The 20,006-nt window shown below is 41.6% G+C and overlaps 1 protein-coding gene across 3 annotated transcripts in view; it reads right to left on the bottom strand.

The window, feature by feature from the left end:
• The window catches only part of MED12L (mediator complex subunit 12L), a 182,493-nt gene that overhangs the window by 137,136 nt on the left and 25,351 nt on the right, over positions 1-20,006 (bottom strand). For all 3 annotated transcript variants that reach the window (XM_083739054.1, XM_083739055.1, XM_083739056.1), the window contains exons 8-13: positions 19,583-19,732; positions 17,643-17,742; positions 16,716-16,852; positions 4,226-4,357; positions 3,644-3,770; positions 1,395-1,609 (exon numbers count right to left, since the gene is read on the bottom strand). In XM_083739054.1, the coding sequence (XP_083595180.1) occupies positions 1,395-1,609; positions 3,644-3,770; positions 4,226-4,357; positions 16,716-16,852; positions 17,643-17,742; positions 19,583-19,732 (861 nt within the window). The remainder of the gene's footprint in view (positions 1-1,394; positions 1,610-3,643; positions 3,771-4,225; positions 4,358-16,715; positions 16,853-17,642; positions 17,743-19,582; positions 19,733-20,006) is intronic.

Genomic DNA, 20,006 nt, shown 5'->3' with positions numbered 1-20,006 from the left:
GGGTTTTGAGGTTGTGCAAGGAGAGGAGAGGGAGGTTTCATTGTGCAAGCAAAACTTTGTTGTGCAAGCAGAATGGCATCAACGAACAGAACTCTTCATGCTTTAAAAATGTCTACGTACCATGGAAACAACACAAATCAACATTAAAAGCAGTAAAATAATATCACAGAAGCAAACACAGAAAATCCAGTGATACAGGTTCCAATCTTACGGGTTAGGGAAAGCCTGCACATTTTCATAAAGACATCTGAAGCAAATAATTGAAGGTGCTTCACATCATAAGGGAGAGGTAAGGGCATTCCAGAGTGAAGGGCGAAAGGAGGAAATTGCCTGTTTTAACATTACCACTATATGATATTCTGTAGAGTGTGCTGGCCTGAGCAAAAATATCCCAGGTGTTCGAAGTGATCTTGCAGGTCTACACAGGGGCAAGCCGTACTTCAGGTAACCCAGTCCTGATTTGTTACAGTAGTCCAATCCTGAGGTTACCAGTACATGGAATCATGGTGGCCAAGGTATCCCTATCCAGGAATGGGTATCGTCGACACACCAACACAAGCTGGCAGTAAGCACCCATCACCAGAGAAGTAACCAGGGCCTCCACTGACGGATGAATCTAGGAGAACCCCCAAACTACATGTCTGTCCCTTCAGAGGGAATGAAACTTATATAATCTCATATACTGTCTTCCATTCCAATCCCAAGGCAGTTTAAAACTTTGGAAGACACTCCTCTAAACAAAACCGGTAAAAAAGCAAAAGGCAAAAACAATACAACCAGTATAAATTAAAATATAACAATAAATCCAGCAACCTGAAAAGTTCTCAAGGTCAGGTATCAATGACCCCCAGAGGAAAACTCAGCAAGGTTGGCACCTGTGAGAAACTGTTCCATAAACTTGTTAACCAGGCAGGGCCTCTACCTGGTTGGTGCCAGATATATTTCTGCAGGCTGTGGCACAGCCAATAGGGCCTCATCCTGAGAGCAGGGTAATGTTGAGATCTCGAGATCTCAATATTGCACTGTTGGCATGGAAACTTCTGCACAGTGCAACTCTCGTCCTGCATCATCAGGATAAAACATGTGCACACTTGTGCAAAATCCCAGGTCACATGAGAAGACCATACACTCCAATTGCTTTTCATGCCAACAGAATCCCTCCAGAAACTGGGGAGTAGCAGCAGCATGGACTGCTCACATTATACTGGCTAAAGGGGGCTACATTAAAGGTTGGCACTGAGAATCTGATGAACAACACCAATAAAGCTTTCTAGGCAGCACAATTATTATTTTTCAAAATGCTCTTAGTATAAAGTGGGGTAGGGAGAAAACAGCAGCATGTTGTCATTTTTGACCTAGTGAAGCTGAGAAGCAAACTACAAGGCACTTCATACCTCCATTTTCACATCTTGTTCCCTAGAATACTGTTCATCCATATTTTCCCCAGTTGGTGAGCGAGACATAGAGGTTGCAGTGATGGATAAGTCTCCACGTGATATTAAAGTGCACATGTAAGCATCGTGGGAGAAAACATCATGCCGTATGAATTCACAGAAAAGCAGCACCAGGTTCACAAATTCCATCTTCTCATGTTCACTGTTTGGGTCAGCTACCAATAGAGAAAAGGTTAGATTTTATTAATTAGCATTAGGCTCAAGCAGCTTTTGTTTAAAAAGAAAAAGAAAAAAGTAAGCCTACCTTAAAATTAAGGTAAAGGGACCCCTGACCATTAGGTCTAGTCATGACTGACTCTGGGGTTGCGACGCTCATCTTGCTTTATTGGCCGAGGGAGCCGGCGTACAGCTTCCGGGTCATGTGGCCAGCATGACTAAGCCACTTCTGGTGAACCACAGCAGTGCACGGAAATGCCATTTACCTTCCCGCCAGAGCGGTACCTATTTATCTACTTGCACTTTGATGTGCTTTCGAACTGCTAGGTTGGCAGGAGCTGGGACTGAGCAACAGGAGCTCACCCCATCACGGGGATTCGAACCACCGGCCTTTTGATCGGCAAGTCCTAGGCTCTGTGGTTTAACCCACAGCGCCACCCGTGTCCCACAACCTTAAAATTAAGGTTACACAAATAGCTACCTAAATATTTCAGACACAAAGGGTAGAATTCAAAACGGCCCTAAGGAGATAAGTTACATCAGCTTGCTTGTCCAACAGATTGGTATCCCCTCTGCTCCCACAAATTGTTCTCCCATCCCTCCAGAGATTTAGGAGAAGTCCCATTATGCCAGTAGGAGTCCTCACACAGTCTTCTGCTAGCAAGACAGGTTAGTTAACCCCACTCCTTATAGCTCCATCAGTAGAGAATGAGAAGCTTAAACTCAGGATCATCGGTTCATGTCCCACATTGGGCAAAATATTCCTGCATTGCAAGGGGTTGTTATTGCAGTCCAAACCATGGTCCCTTCTGACTCTATGACTATTAATTGCAGCCCAAACCATCCTTCTCATGTGATTAATCCAGGCTTCAAAAAGTCAGCCCATATAAGAAGGTCCTACAACACTTCTGAAAAATACTCAGATTGGCGTATCTCTTTGCAGCTTAACACATTAATTTGATCACATTGAGGCTTTCTGGAAGTTGCAAGAATAATCTACCATGAATTGGACAATCAAGACAATATATTTGCACTACTGAACCAATATAGGTTAAATGACGTGGAGGAAACCCGGTTATTAGAACCCACAGTATATGGCTCCTGAATGCACCAACATTCCTACTCCTTAAACCCTTACGGAGTTCTGCTCTTTTTTTCTAACTACTACAAACACACACACAAGTGTCAGAAAGCAACATATACAGGTTCAGCATATGGTTAAGCATATCAGAAGTTTATCCTTCAGGTTCCAAAGATATCAGAAGCCCGCTCCACAGTAACTCAGAGCAGGGCTTTCCGTGTGGCTGCCCCAGTTCTGAGAACAGCATTCCAGTCACAATATGGCAGGTGCAGACTATCAGCTCCACCTTTGTGGACACACAACAAGGGCATGTGGGACCACTAGTGGCTTACCTATGAGGAGAAACCAGGAACAGATTGCAAAGGGAGGTGTAAAAAAGTCTAAACTACTCTGATAAGCACTGGAGGACAACTGTGTTTCATCTGGTAATAAACTGAGGAGCTGCTGCCTTGATGCTCAGATCTGACACATTTGCACTACAATCCTGTGCATATTTAATAGGAGCAAACCCCACTATAAACTGTGAGTCTTACTTCTGAATAAGCATGTACAGAATGACAATGTCAGAGTTTTAGTTTATGTTTTCCCTAGTGCCAAATGTTAGATTGTACAGTCTAAGTTTAGTCTGTAAAGCAACTGGTCCAAGGTGAGACAAACTTGGAGTGGGGCAGGCAGGACATTCCCCACCCCCACCCCCCAAGCTCTGAAACAAAAAGCTACATTAATTGCCTCAAGGCAAAAACAGAGCTCAGAAATACTTTAGTTCCCAAAACACAATGTTTTGGAAAGTTAAAGCCTTCTAGGGGAAAAAAATAAAAATCTGTAGGTCAGGCAGAAATGAGGGAGGGGAAAAAATGATACAGTCACCAATAATAATAGTGAATATCCAGTAGCTGGACAAAAGGTCACAGAGTTTCATCCTGCTCTGGAACAGAGAGGATTTGATGCTTACATAATGAGGGGGCCTGGGTGTCTAAAAACCTAAGGAGGACATTCTGGAAAACGGGAAGGCTGGATCCAGCAAGTGATGCTGAAGAAATGGATTCCTTTTCGTCCAAGACTTCTGCCTCACCACATCGCTGCAGAAATAAGACAGGATAAAAGCAATCAGTGTAGAACTGCAACAGAACAGCTATGAATGAAATTGCACTTGCCCTCCCCTCCCCTATTACTTAGGGGCACACAAGCAAAAAGGGGAGGGGGAAAAGAACCTGTTGTTCAAACTGTTGGTCTCTGCTTGTGTGCGAGGAAAAACAAACGAATTTATCTAGTGTCATCTGAGATCTGGCCAGATGACACGTAAGAATGGAATAAAGACTGGCATTCTCAGCATCCTATGTTCCCTCTGCAAGAGAGATTAAAGACTTCCAATGCTTGTTACAGGGCCTGAACCTTCCACTATGAACCAAGATGGATAAACTGCGTTAAACCTGCTTATAAGGCTGTAGTTCATGGTCAAAGCTAGTTCTCACTTAAATATGAACTGCATTTCTCTCTCCCTGCACACAGCTGTCATACTGCAAAGACAACTTACTTCCACTTCAATTTCAGCTTGCCTCTTCTCCAATAATTTAGCCACAGCCATTGCCCTATGCTTGCCAGTTCTTTTGCTGCTCACGGCCCATTCACAAAGCAACGTTACGACAGCTTCGTCATTAGTTGCAACCTGTTAAATAAAAGCAAAACAAAAGGTCAGTCTCTTGTTTAAGAAGGTTAAAATGCTGGCTACAAAGACAGGCATACGATGCAGACCAATGGCAACACTAAGTTTCCTGTTCAATTTCCTACCCCTTTTAACCCTAGGATGTATGTTTGTCTAAAAGTTCAAAAGAGAGTTTCTTCTTCTAGGAGGTATGTGTGGCTAGACAGGGAATGAATGCATGGAACAGAAGCATAGTAGATGTGTGTTAAAGAGCATGATGAGCTAGTCTGAAACGGTTCTCAAAATGCAATGCATGTACAGTGGTACCTCGGGTTAAGCACTTAATTTGTTCTGGAGGTCTGTTCTTAACCTGAAACTGTTCTTAACCTGAAGCACCACTTTAGCTAATGGGGCCTCCCGCTGCTGCCGCTGGAGCACAATTTCTGTTCTCATCCTGAAGCAAAGTTCTTAACCTGAAGCACTATTTCTGGGTTAGCAGGGTCTGTAACCTGAAGCGTATGTAACCTGAAGCGTATGTAACCCAAGGTACCACTGTATACCAAAACAGGCTATGCTATCACTCTTAGTCTTGTTTACATTTACTACACTACTGGCTACATTTATCAGTTCAAAAGCTGCTCTTTTCAAAGTAAGGATCCTTTATGAACACAGTGCTTCTGTACATATTTCATTACACATTGTTTTCTTATAACTTTTAATTGAAGATGAACCTTTTTTATGCATAAGAGCCACCTTCATTTTAGAGGTGATACACCGCTTTTTATTTAAAAAAAGAAAAAAAGCTGTCCTAAGCAATTCTTATAATTCAGAAATGTGAATCCTTAGCTAGCAGTAAAATCCAACATTCATCTTTAATCATCCATTCAATGGTTTAACCAGTTTCTGTATGTGAACATCAAAAAACAAACTTTCCGTATCCTTATTACTACTCACTACTGCTATTAATTATAATTTATACATAACGCAATCCATGTGCATGGGCACTTCAGCACTTTACAGAATGCAATAGTACAGTTCCCTGCCCCAAGGAGCTTACAATCTAAAATTCAACATGGGGAAAACAGAGGAAAAGAAACAGGAAGGAAGGAGACACCAAGTTAAACATGGGGAGGAATATGTGATTGTTCCACTTTCACATCCTTGGGCTTAGTTACAACAGGGCAAGAAAACCAGGTGGTAAAGCCAACCATTCCATTTTTAAAAAGTTGGTGTAGAAAACGGATTTGAGGAGAGGTGTTCTGGGACACACTTCCAAGCAAACCAACAAAGGAGAAAGGGTGGAGACGATTGAAAGAGCAGGAGGCTTGTGGCTGGTGGTAGCTGGTAGCTGGTACAGCCTGAGAAACTAAGATTGCAGACATATTTGTGATCGGAATGTAATGACAGAAAGAAGGGGGAGGCAACACCATTTAAGGCTTTTCTCTTAGCAATCAGATGCATATTCTTAATATACAGTGTCTGGAAAGGTCCTAAGCACATCCTTTTCTACTAGCAACAGCAAACATAAGCAGAGCAGCGGCCTCCCACATCCTCCTCCTGCTGCAACTTTATCTTGTTCAAAGCATTTGTTTAGATACACAACAAGATATATAGGAGGTCATTATCTCCTGCTTCTTTCCATCACACTATTAATAACGGCTTAGCTAGATATCACCAGAAGCTTGCCTAGCCTAGCACGCCATCTCCAGTAATGGGAACCTGGATCAGGCCCATGCAGAGGCAAGGGCAGCCCAGTACGCTTGTCCCGGTGCCTCAGAGGGCTACGCCAGCCAGGGCAGGAGCCCTGTCAGAGACCAGCTGCTTTTTGGTTTGAGTTTAGAATCTTTATTCTAACAAGGCACACTCCGCAGACAAGCTCTGCACGGGCCTGGCCTGGATCATCCTGGAAAGCTAAAAAAAAAATAGGTGATTCACATCCCTTTTAATTCATCTGCAACCACAAAATGTTAAGGAAGCCACACACTTTTCCATTCAAAAAAGAAACCTAGAGGGAAGGGAGATCAATAAAAGTTTACAAAGTTGTGGGTGTTGAGAAAACGAAGAAGGAAAATTATTAACGTATGTAGCACACATAGGATTTGGGGGCGGGGGGGGGGGACGGGACCCAACCCTCCATAAATGGAGATTGTGAAGAATAGAACAGTCATGTGTCCTACTTTGAAGACATTCTTCTATTTCCATTGCAGAACAGAGCGACGTGTGCCACTTAGACAGAACTGTCTGCACCCCCTAAACTACAGTCATGCATGTAGGTGCAGTGGAGGAAACCATCCCATGAAGTCAACATTTATACGTGGGATGGGGAGGTACCAAATTTTCCTTTGCCTCAAACAGCAAATTGCCACAGGCCTAACCCTGAATACTCCTGCCAACCTAGCAGTTTGAAAGCACGTCAAAGTGCAAGTAGATAAATAGGTACCGCTCTGGCGAGAAGGTAAACGGCGTTTCCGTGCGCTGCTCTGGTTCGCCAGAAGCGGCTTAGTCATGCTGGCCAAATGACCCGGAAGCTGTACACCGGCTCCCTCGGCCAATAAAGCGAGATGAGCGCTGCAACCCCAGAGTCGTCCGTGACTGGACCTAATGCTCAGGGGTCCCTTTACCTTTACCTAACCCTGAATATGTTGTAGAAATACAAAAGCAACGTGCATAATCCCATTCCCCCTTTCCACAAACAAGATCTCAGGCCAAAAGCATTGGGTAACCAAGCAATGCTTGCCCCTTTCAGAACAGGGTCTTGAGAAGTCCCACCCCGAAAAGGTTGCCTTGGGCTCAATTCTCATAGCACAAGGCCCAGCCTTTCTGCTTCTTCCCCTGATCCACACGCAGCATACAGTAAAGATCCCTGCCTTGTTTGTGAAAGGGCTGGGAAATTAACTTTGGGCAACAGCACAAACAAAACAAAGCCAGATGGCCCTCCTTTATGAAAGCTAAAAAATCTGAAGCTACTCTTAACAGCAGCTGTGACTTTTTGCATTGGATATGTGAATGTTTATAGAAATTGGATTATTTTATTTAAAAAGGAACACAATTTACCACTGGAATTCTTGGCAATAAATTAATAGTGATACATTTCTCAGAACAACACATCACTTTATTTTCCAGAGCACTGACGACTGAAGTGAAGCCATTTGACACTTTTAACTTAATTTTTCAAATGGAATAATTGCTTAGTTGTCTTTAGAAGCATCCAATTCCTCCATATACAGAAGTTTTTTCAATACCTCCCTTCTGACCTTTCATTGTGCAACATTAATCAAGAACAGAATATATGCTGTGTGAAACTGAAAAAGGACAAACAGCTGGTTCTGTTTCTAAATGAGTCAGACTTGTTTTAAGGTTGTGCAGCTGCCAGTTTGACTACAACACTCAATCCCAATCGTACATATAAACAGGAGAGAGTGAAGCAAACTTCAGACCTCTGAACTGCTAGCAGAAAATGCACCACTAGGTCCACAAGCCCAGAATGCTATAAGCACTGGGGGCAGGGGGAGAACACCGAGTCAGTAGTTTTTTTCAAAATTTGCACTTTGAATGTTTGCAGCCACAGTAACCCAGCTGAACACACAAGCCAATTTTAAATGGAAAAGTGGATTGACTTGCTAGTATAAAGACCTCCCAAAGCACGTTTCTCCCTCAGCCATAAACATGGTTGTCTAGGGTTGGAGGCTGCGTTCATGATTTATACAAGTCCCCGTCAACTTTGGACCAAATTCTCCAAGGCGACTTAGAAACACAGCAATGCAAACATAGCAATTTAATCAAAACTAGAACCACAAAAAAGCAAATTAATAAGAGCAGCAATAAAACAATTCAAAAGCAAACAGAAATTTTAAAATACAAGTCAACCTCCAAATGCTTCTAAAATATAAGGGGGGGGGAGAATCATATTTATATAACCATTGCCCTAATGTCAATGCATTCCATTAACTTGGAAATATAATTTGCATTTAAAATGAAGCCCAAAAGTTTCATGTTTTTGAACTTTCAGACTAGTATATAATCATGCCCCAAGAATGATGTACACTTTTTACATAAACATAATAATAAAGTATCCACTTATTACGAGTTAGAACCTGGGAAGAACAGTGCGAGGCTCTACATCTGTCATGAAGGCACCAAGTAACTTAGGAGAAGAGACTGTTATGAAGGTGTATCTACAGTCAACATCAGATGGTACCTTTGTTGCCTTTCTGTTCCCAGTAACAACATGGAGCCTTTCTTCATTTCCCTTGCAATAGTATCAACCTAATATGAGCAGCCATTAGTTTGATGTAAACACAAGTGCTGGGGACGGGGCATAAAATAGTATTTTACACCTTGATCAATGCATGCAACATCTTCTCTATGAAATTATTTATATATTCCACTGATCTCAAACCTCAATATGATTCATAGATTGAGAGTGTTCATCCAAGGCACATTGGCTCCAAAAAGCCTTCTTATGATTAAACAAAAATCTATAATAAAATTAAGGAGTTGATAACTAGCAGCTTTTTCTAAGCACCCCTAATTGGATGCCCCTCAAAGGTCTGATGGGTAAGACCAGTCAAGAAGAATCTTATCTAAGTGGCTGTAACCTAAACAGACAAGCAATATGGTCATAAAATTGGGGGGGGGGGGGACTGTTTGAACAGTCTAAATGTATCTTCAACTTCCTAATAGCTTATTATTGCTATATTAATTATGGCAATCAGAATATACCGCCCTCTGAAACTGAACTGCTTATATAGTTGATGATGGCTGCACCATTTCACTCCACCTTTTTTATTTAATACCTTTCCTTAGTTGCAAAGGGGAAAGGCACTCCCAACCCTTACGCAGCTTCAGCTCCACATATAGGAATTCAAAAAACCCTGCTGAAAATCCCTCTTCTGCCCAGTTACTAAACGCTCAGGGACACTGCATCTAACCCTTGCCTCTGCCCCCCTAACTTTGCTTGTGATCTTGTGCATTCCATAACTCCAGACAAATTTCTCCTGCATACAACATTTAACAGAATCAGCGCAGAGAAGCCTAGGAACCAGTTATGGGATCTCCCTCAATTCCATTTAAATGTAGACATTTCCATTGTTAGCACTTTGGGCTTGCAGTCACATCTTCCTTATCTTGAGCCAAACCGAGTCAAAAATACAACTTCTTCTCCCTGTTCTAACCAAGTCTGCATCATCAAACCACCTCCTGTAACAGGAAGAGGTTTGGGTGGGTCCAACAAAAAGCAGATGCAAGCAGTACCTACTATAAAAAACACACACCAGCGCATTATAGCTGAAAAGTGTACCAATCAGCTAATAATCTCATCTGTTGAATCCCACATTAAGAATACTGTATGGAGCAGGATCCATCCTTATGTGCATGCAGCTATATCTTGAAGCCATTGGTTCATGTCCTACCCTCCAGAGCAGGAGAAAACAAGCTTGTTCCCTCTTCCATGTGACATCCCTTTAGATATCTGAAGAGGTCTATAATAGCTCCTCTCAGCCTCCTCTTTTCCAGGCTAAACATAACACAGCTCCTTCAACTGTTCTTCATAAGGCTTAGTTTCCAGACCCTTCATCATCTTGCTTGCCCTTCTCTGCACATGTTGCAGCTTGTCAACATATTTCCTAAATTGTGGTGCCCAGAATTGGACACAGTATTCCAAGTGTGGTCTGACCACGAAAGAATATTACTTCCCCTGATCTTAAGAGTTGCCATATTTCAAAAAATGAAAATCCGGACACAAAAGTGAGCTTTTTTTTTAAGTTTTACCAAAATTTGTTGAGTTTTTGAGCTATTTTTAATGAAATTCGACACTGGCTGCCATACTGGCTTTCCCCAGACATTTAAGCAATTTCCACCCAGGCCCTGTTTCCAAGGGCCGAATACCATCTATGTCTGGGAAATTCTGGACGTATGGATTCTACATTATCTGGACACTAAACTTCTGTTGATGCTGCCTGGAATAGCATTAGCTTTTTTTGCTGCTGCATCACACTGCTGACTCATGTTTCATTTGCAGAATTCATAAAAACTATCTCAGAGAAAATAATAAAGAAAGCAAATGAAAATATTTGTTACAACCAGATATGCAACCAATGAAATGACCAAAGTCTTACTTCTGGATAAATGTGATTGTGGGTGGCATGCAAGTCAGCTTAAGGAACAAGGCTGGCACAGTGGACCTCCTAACCTGAGGTGAACAGGTATTAAGAAACACAAATAAGGCAGTTTCAAGAAAGCCATTATCAGGTAACCATATATAGGTATATATTATCAGCTGCTTCCTAACAAACGGAAACAGCTAGAAACAGTTTACAGAGCCACATTTTTATCGATGGTAGTTTCCAAAAAAGTAAAACTCCCCCACTGTCTGAATAGTCTCTATGGGAACAGCTTTGCACAAATCGAATACTTCTCTCAATACTGGACTTACTCACGGGGAAATTATGCAACCTTCTATGAATAGCAACTAATCAACAAATTTAAAATGGCAGCGCTGAAGGTGAAGGGCAGAATACAGGAGAATTGTGGGCAAGAAAAGAGGGTGGCTTTGTGTGGCTACGTGAAATTGAAAAATTGATTCATTCCTGAGTAGTGACATGTTCTGTGCAGTCAATGCAGGACAGGGTATTTTTAACCAAGGACTGAACTGGAAAACTTCAAAAGCTTGTTCTAGTAAATACACAGCAGGATAAGGGGAAAGGTTGATGATATGAATAACTTGGTATTTTTACCCAAGAGACTAAAAACAGCTAATGGTTAAAACTTTCAAAACCTACTCTCCCACAATAATAAATAGCTTAACATGAGCTAAGGATGCACGTCACAAACTGTGTCTGATGTTTAGTTTGAATGCATATACATTACTTTAAAACCGTTTGGCTATTCCTCTGATGTGCCCTTGAGAATTCAAGGGGGCATGAAGGAAAGCATCACTCTGAGAAAGAGGGAAATGATACTTAGAAGGGACCTATTCTGCGGGAGATGAGCCCTTACCTTATCCTGTAATGCCAACAATTATCTTCTTGGGGAAACCTGTTAGCGGGTCATTTGATCATTAGGAACATGGGCAACTGGGTGTATGACAGGTGTGTGGCTGCACAGTGACCTGCCTATCTCAAAGTTTGTAGATGTGGCACGTCATCCGGGTAGCCAGGTAGAAAGTGCTGTGGAGGAGTCAGAGATAGTAGTACATGTTGGCCCTAGAAGCAAACTTTAGTGTGCTATGTGCCAGGCAAAAATGTTCCTCTTTAACCAAGCCTTTGGCTGATTGACATCCAATGCCCTTTAAAAATGTGTTGGGGGAGGTTATTAGGTTGTTTTGCTTTTTTTTACGTATGGTGTGTTATCATATTGTGATTTTATGTTGTAACCGCCCTGAGACCTGCTGTTTAGGGTGAGATAGAGACGCGGGTGGCGCTGTGGGTTAAACCACAGAGCCTAGGACTTGCCAATCAGAAGGTCAGTGGTTCGAATCCCAAAGACGGGGTGGGCTCCCGTTGCTCGGTCCCTGCTCCTGCCAACCTAGCAGTTCGAAAGCACATCAAAGTGCAAGTAGATAAATAGGTACCACTCCGACGGGAAGGTAAACGGCGTTTCCGTGCGCTGCTCTGGTTCGCCAGAAGCGGCTTAGTCACGCTGGCCACATGACCCAGAAGTTTTACGCCGGCTCCCTCGGCCAATAAAGTGAGATGAGGGCCGCAAGCCCAGAGTCGGTCATGACTGAACCTAATGGTCAGGGGTCCCTTTATCTTTACCTTTATTATATTATTACACTGGTACCTCAGGTTAAGTACTTAATTCGTTCCAGAGGTCCGTTCTTAACCTGAAACTGTTCTTAACCTGAAGCACCACTTTAACTAATGGGGCCTCCTGCTGCTGCCACGCCGCCAGAGCACGATTTCTGTTCTCATCCTGAAGCAAAGTTCTTAACCTGAGGTACTATGTCTGGGTTAGCGGAGTCTGTAACCTGAAGCGTATGTAACCTGAAGCGTATGTAACCTGAGGTACCACTGTGTTATTGTTAAACATGGCTGCAGCCATCTTGGATCAGTAGATGGGGCCTCTTGACAGTTGCAGTGCCTCTTGAGTTTTGGTATGTTTGTGCGTTTGTGCGTTTGTGACTGAATGAGAGAGAGAGGAAGAAAGGAAGAAAGGCCTGGTAGAGAACATTATCTGTGGCAGCTTCTACACTGTGGAAATCCATCCCCAAAGAGTTGCACCTTCATTTTACAATTTTTGTTGTATGCTGGAGACATCTCTTTTGACACTTGAAAGGCATACATTTTAAGACCACTCTAGCTATTACAGCATTTTGTTTTGAACTGTTTTAGTGCTGTATTTTACCTGCCAGGACCTTGTGGCAAAGGACGGGTAATGATTGTAACATTGTTGAAAGCAAGAACCTTCAAAGTGGCTTCCTCTGATATGCTACCAGTCCCGTGCATGGGGTCAGCTTGGCAAGCACAGCTATAGGGTTTCAATGAGTGGATGGGTGAGTAGCCTCAGGAGGATTTTGGATTTGTTAGGCACCGAGGATGATATTTCTGAACAAAGATGGCCTGTACAAAAGGGACAGGCTCCACTTGAACTAGGAGGGAACCAGACAGATGGCACTTAAATCAAAAAGATGGCAGAAAAAGCTTTTAAACTAACAACAAGGGAGAAGGCCAACAGAGATCAAGGAGCATCCAGCAGTTTGGAACAAATCATCTCCCAGGGATGCAGGGTAAAATGATGGTGATCATTCAAGTGAGGCAGGCATTGAGAGTTCAGAAGCACATGATAGGAATTAAGAGAGGCCAAAATATCGTAGCATAAAACAGGTGCCAAAGACATATGGAGAGAGAACACTGTATATAAGTATTTTTACACTAATGCTCAAAACTTCTGAGCTAAGATGGTGAAACTGGAGTTCTTGTTCTTAGATATAGAGTGGGCATAATGGAAACCTGGTAGAATGGAGAGAATGAATGGGACATGGTTATCTTGAATGGGAACTCTCTATGGGAAGGACAGGGAGAGGTGTTCTAGCGGTGGCATCACTGCACATCAAAGAGGAAATAAATCCAACAAGCTAGAAATCCCCAGAGGGGCAGACTTCTTCACAGAATTATTGTGGGTAGTAATACCAGGCCACAAGATTCATTTCATGCTATAGTTCCAACCAAAATGCTCAGTTTGAGGTGGAGAATGAAATTAAAGAGGCATAAAAAAGAGGTAATGCTACAACAATACATTAGATGTCTTTCTAGAAGTCATCTGAAGGCAGCCCTGTATAGGGAAGTTTTTAATGTTTGATGTTTCTATCAATGGCTACTATCCATAATGGCTATGTACAGCTGGCACATGAAACCATATTCAACTTTTTATAGGATAAAATAAACACAACTTTTAAAAAACTATTGCAGATATGACACTGCAGCTTTTCTTTAGTTTTTCTTTTAGTTTTAAAAGAGCTGCCATCTAGTGGCTCAGATAATTATTTTTCTAAATATTAGATATATTCAAAAGAGTAGCAAAGTGAATATTTGGCCCATCATCAATGTATATTTGCACGGACAAAACATGCAGCTACTCCCCAGAAGCGTGCAAAAGACTGTAGGTGACATGCAGTGATACCTGTGCAATTGGTCAACAGATTTCCACTTGTACAATACAACTTCTTTTTCCTCTGCTCCAACCTATAGCTCACATACAACCCTCAGGTATGCTCTGGATACATCCTCCAAAGAAGATTTTTGGGGGTTGCAGGAGCAGCAGATAGGACAAGAGGAAGGAGAGAGCCATTCACATGACATGGGATGTCACGCAGTGAAGGCAGGTGTGATACCAGCCTTTTACACCTGACAAGATTGAAAGAACTAAAACCAGATGATATGTTAAGACTGCAGTGCTGTGCAGTTACCTGGAACTTAGATTGAACTCCATAGGCACTGCATTGCAAGTCTATTTGGCTTTTCGAAATGGAAAGTTTTGCAGTGTGTTCTTATACACGGCTACATTTATTCCTAAAAACGCAGCACTTCACAGTTTTGTAATGTTTCCTCCAAGACTTCGTTCCCACAAGATGTAGTGATGGAAACCAACCACGAAGGCCTTAAATGAAGAAGAGGAGGAGTTTGGATTTGATACCCTGCTTTACCCTAAGGAGTCTCAAAGCAGCTAACAATCTCCTTTTCCCTTCCTCCTCCACAACAAACACTCTGTGAGATGAGTGAGGCTGAGAGACTTCAGAGAAGTGTGACTAGCCCAAGGTCACCCAGCAGCTGCATGTGGAGGAACGGGGATGCGAACCCAGTTCACCAGATTACAAGTTCACCACTCTTAACCGCTACACCACACTGGCTCTCCCACCGCTTATCTTACATGATTTCATGTAAGTGAGGAGAATGTGTTAGGATCAGGTCTTGCTTGTGGGGCTTCAAACAGGCATGTGGTTGGTCATTGTACTACAGGACAATGGAATACATGGGCTTTGGGGCCTGATTTAGTGGTGATTTTCCTATGTTCTTATAAATGAAAGATTACGAAAACTCATTTAGAGTTATTCACTAAGAAGTTCGCAACTTTCCTCCTGACCATTATCATTTAATGCTTCGAGAGAGCTGTTGTTTTCCCCACATCCCCCCCCCACACACATATACACACACACCAAAGCCAACAATGGTTCAGTTTTCAGACAATCAGCTGTGGCATAGTTCCTTTGAAACATTCTAAAATTGTTACTTCCTCTACAGCTGAGTTGGTCTGACAGCACAGTAGATTGTGGTCACCAGAGCCAACATAAGCAGATCTACAAATACAGCATTTGTTCTGTCAGCTGCAAGCCAAACACATTAAATTAATACAGTTTTTCAGCAACTTTCACAGATCAGGCAAGTTAAGATAGCATTTGCTGTGACAGATGCAAGTCAGCGAACACAGAAAACCAGCAGCTGCAGAGAACATGGAACAGAAACCAATCACTTCCTATCTTTCTCAGCTTATAAGCACACTGCAATGGTGGAGGAGTAACTCTAAAACACCAAAGCAAGCAAACAAAAATACGGAGACTTAAAGGGCACAATAAGACAGGGAGTGGGAAGGCAGACTGGACTCCAGCACTTTTCACCTTCCAAAATTAACGGTTTTGGGAAGGCACGTGAAAGACACACACACACACACCCATAGAAAGAGAGAAAGGAGAAAAGTATGAGATAGGAGTTTGTTTAAACTTCCTACAGGTAGTGGGAAACAAACAGAAATTTCCATGAACTGTTAGTTGTAAAAGCAGAACTTAATATACAACTTAATATTTATCTAGATTTACTTGTCAATAACAATCTCTGGTTTAGTAGCACCTTAGAGACCAACTAAGTTTGTATACCCAGAACAAACTTAGTTGGTTTCTAAGGTGCTGCTGGACAATTTTTTTATTTTTTTATTTAGTTCAACTGTGTCAGGCCAACATGGCTACCTACCTGAATCTCTGGTTTGTTAGTTATTTTGTACCAGTGTACCCATCCAAATTTTGCTTTGGTAATATTCGCTTTATTGATCAGCTATACCACATTATAAAATTAAAAGCAATGCCATAATATGTCAACTGGCTGATCAAATGATTCTGAATGGATATTTTTTACACATTGTGCTGATATTAGTGTTGGTGGATTTTTTTTAAAAAAAATATGTTTAGCTGTAAATACATAAAGGAACTTATAAATCCTTGCATTTATCTCTCCCTCTCTCCTGCACCTATATAAATATGTGTGTGCGTGTGTATGATTGCACCTTTCTAAATACCTGTTAATGTAAAATAGTTATTGCAGCAACAGTTCTAGAAACGTAATTTAACTAGAGCGTCGTGTAAAACAATGCCAAATTACTGAAAAGATGGGAATTTATAAGCAGTAGAACATGCAGCATTTCCTATTAACCGAAGTGCATAAACTATTTACTCTTTTTGACCTTTTGGCCCTTCTGGGATAACCTGCTTCCTGGTTTTGGCTGAGCCCTAAAATTTACTGTGAATGTAAGAAAAAGCAGCTAAGAAACACTGCTAGGAATCTGCAGGTACACATTTCTCACAACCATTGAGCCACAGCCACACATTTGGGATTTGGGAACAGAACTGTCTCATCAAAGATACGACTTCTGGGCAATCTTGTGTCACAGCACATGTTAGAAACAGAGTAGTGTGCCACTCAAGAGAATGATTAGAACAGGAAGTAGCATTAACAGCCTCATTGAAAGCTACTGGCCAGTAGACAGGACGCAAATATTTTGAACACACACACTATTATGATGCTTCAAATGTCAATCAATCATGTTGGTGAAGAAGAGAATGAGAAAATGAGTCTTTAACCATTTATGAACTTAGAAGGAGGGCAAATGCAGTTACCTCCTGGCTATCCTTGTTCTGGTTTGGCCAGAAAATCTTGTGATAAAGACTTTCCATTGAATTGCTAGAATCTGATCGATCAAAGCAGTGTCTATCCAGAACCTCCAATGTGTGCAAAACGCGGCTGATAGTCACCCCTAGAAGACAGAGAAACAGAAAAGAGTATATTTACATTGTGAAATCCGAAGAATTCTTTATATAGTATTGACTGTCGTCTTATAAAACAGAAAACCAAAAAACAGTACAAATAAAAGTTTCTACAATTGTTTTCTTTTGTAGAAATTAAGGAGTCGTATGCTTGTAAGTGTAATAAGTTCGTTTTGTGTTTCGTTTTGCGTTTGTAAGTATTGTATTTATCAATTTTTTAAAAAAATTGATTTTTTTTTTAAAGTTTCTACAACAGGACTGCCTTGTTTTGATTCTCACCTTAAAGAATGGTAGGAACTTGTCTTAAGTTTTTGATAATACAGTGGTACCTCTAGATACGAATGGGATTCGTTCCGGAGTCCCATTCACATCTAGAGGTAAACGTCACTAGCACATGCGCGTGACATCATTCTGAGCATCTGCGCATGCGCAAGCGGCGAAACCCGGAAGTAACGCACTCCATTAATTCCGGGTTGCCAAGGAGCGCAACTCGAACACGCTCAACTCAAAGCGTATTTAACCCCAGGTATGACTGTACCATCCACCCTTTTCAGAGTTTTTCTTCAAGTTCCTACTGCTTTCCTTCTGGCTTTAACCTGCCTAGTCACAACTTTCAAAACAGATGATTGCAGGAATCTAGGATGGATCAATCATCAAAACTGGAGGCATTTTAGCCTCCTCCTAATGTATCACACTGAAATCCAAAAGGAATATAGGCCAATAAGGGCTTACAGTATCCGATATATATCTTTAAACTTTTTTCGCTTTTTCGCTTTTTACCTGCAGTTGTTTCTTGGCATTTGTCAAAAGACCATCGCACTTCCACAGCACGGCCTCTTTGCTTTATCTGCTGTTCTACTTCATAAATCTTTCCCCGTACCTGAAAAAGAGTAATTGGCTAGTGTTTGCGAAAATCAAATCTCAGACATGTGTCAGATTTCTCCTAGGCTTATCCAGTTTCCTGAGAGCAGAGAACAACTACTGAACAGACATAAAGTAATAGCAGCTTCGGATTAAACCACGTCAGACAAAGCAGCAGTATGGTATCTCCCGTTTACTATCTTACAGGCTAAAATGGGACCACTTTTCAAAAACTGCTTGCTTCAGAAAACATTCCAAAATCTTAAACTAAAAAATAAGTAAAACTCCACAGTGGCAGCACAAAGGGCTGCTGTCATCCCCTTGAACTTTTCGGTTGTCGTTTTCTGAATCTTTCAACAATATCCATTTTCAGGTAATGCAAGCAGACCAACTCCACCCTGCTCACCCAGCCATTTCTCAGTGATACAGAAGAGATCTGCCTCCTTATCCTTAAACAAATCATGGATGAGGGAGGTCTTACTCAGAGGCGACCTGGCATTCAGCAACAACCATAATTTCCCAGGTTGCAGGAAGCGCTGGCACACAGCACAGTCGCTAACTACCTGTGCCATGTGCTCCTTACCTGGCCTGCCTCACCCCTCCACACCCCACACCCTTCTCCTTGTCCAGAACCACTATGATTGGGGCCACCCCTGGTCTCCCCAGCTCCTCTCTTCTGAGGCACATCTTTCTTCCAGTAATTAAAAACAAACAAACCCAAAATTAAAAAAACACACAAGTTAGAAAGCAGTTTAAAATAATTTAAACAATGAGTATAATAATAACAAAACAAAACAAAAACCCAACAGTACTCCAGCCAAAGCATCTGTTCAGCACCCTCAGCTTTTGTAGCTGGAATCAGTCAGGGCCCTGCCCTCCTAGGCCAGGTAGTGATGCCATCACTAGGGACTGCCCAGGTGGCATAAACCAGGCATGTCCAAAGTCTGTTTTGGGGGCGTAATCTGGCCCGCCGGTCGGTTTAATCCGGCCCCTGTGACAGTTTATTTCCTGGGGTAAAATCCTTTAAAAAGCTCAACAACTTCTATCCTAAAACAACTTTGGTCATGTTCACTTCATCAAATCTGCCAAGGCTTTCTCAAAGGCAGTTCCCTGTTTGCTGAAAGTCTTTCCTGACAAGGTGCATCTGTGTCTGTGACTTTCAGGAGGAACTGATAAAACATTCCCATTTACCCAGGCATTTAATAGTGAAAGATACTGTTCCTTGCAATTCTGAAATCATTGGATGAAAAAATGTTTTTGAACTGTTTTTAATAATAATAAATTTTATTTATACCCCGCCCGCCCCAGCCAAGACCGGGCTCAGGCCGGCTAACAACCAATTATAAAAACAAGTTGATTGAAATACAACTTAAAAATCAAGATTAAAATACAACATTAAAACATTAACATTAAAATGCAGCCTCTTCAAAGGAGGAGAAAGGAAAAAAAGAAAGAGGGGGAAGGAATCAAATTGATTCTAAGCCAAAGGGCAGGCGGAAGAACTCTGTCTTACAGAGTTTTTAGAAAGTTTTAATGATATTACTTTTTATTGTGATTATTAGGAGCTAGGGCTGGGGGGGGGGGGATTGAATCAAACAATAAATAATGGCTAATAGATTCTCAGAAAGTCGAATCCAACGACAAAACCCTATTATTGCTTTTTTTCCCCCCTCCCTATTCTGCTAAGGAATCACAGTGATACACACTCGTACGTAAAGACAGCTCCCTCCAAAGGAGAAATGAGGAAAATCTCTCACATGAACACACTTTATAAACACAGTCATCTAAATGAGTCTAGCCTAGAATACATAATTTCTCAGCACATTACATGCATTGTGTACATTTTAAAATGAATATACCTGCTGATTAAACGCAGAATTTCCTCCAGGCATAGGTAAACTAGACGGAGCAACCTGAAGTAAATCCAAAGGTGAACCAGGATTGATGTTTTTACTTTCATTTGTGGAATAATTCCACACCAAGGCACTTGGGCAACAGAGAGTTATTGTCTGCAATGGGAAGAATATAGAAATATTTTCATTTAATAAGATAATTCAATTCAATTCAGATCATGCAGGTAGATGGCCAAAAAATACCAGTACAAAACTGCAATGAAAGTATCAGAAATTGTTTACTTTTTTAAAAATCCAATTAAAATGTCCTTTAACATATTTAATTAGAAGTTGCATTTTAATCTGGATCAGCTCAATTTACATTTGTATCTCTTTCATGCCAATCTCAATCTGATCAGAGAGAAGATACACCAGTAGATGACTAGAGACG

This window comes from Podarcis gaigeae (genome assembly GCF_964106915.1).
Source record: "Podarcis gaigeae genome assembly, chromosome: 5".
Classification (NCBI taxonomy): Eukaryota; Metazoa; Chordata; class Lepidosauria; order Squamata; family Lacertidae; genus Podarcis; species Podarcis gaigeae.
Note: the sequence above shows the minus strand (reverse complement) of the source record. Positions and strands in the feature narration are given on the sequence as shown.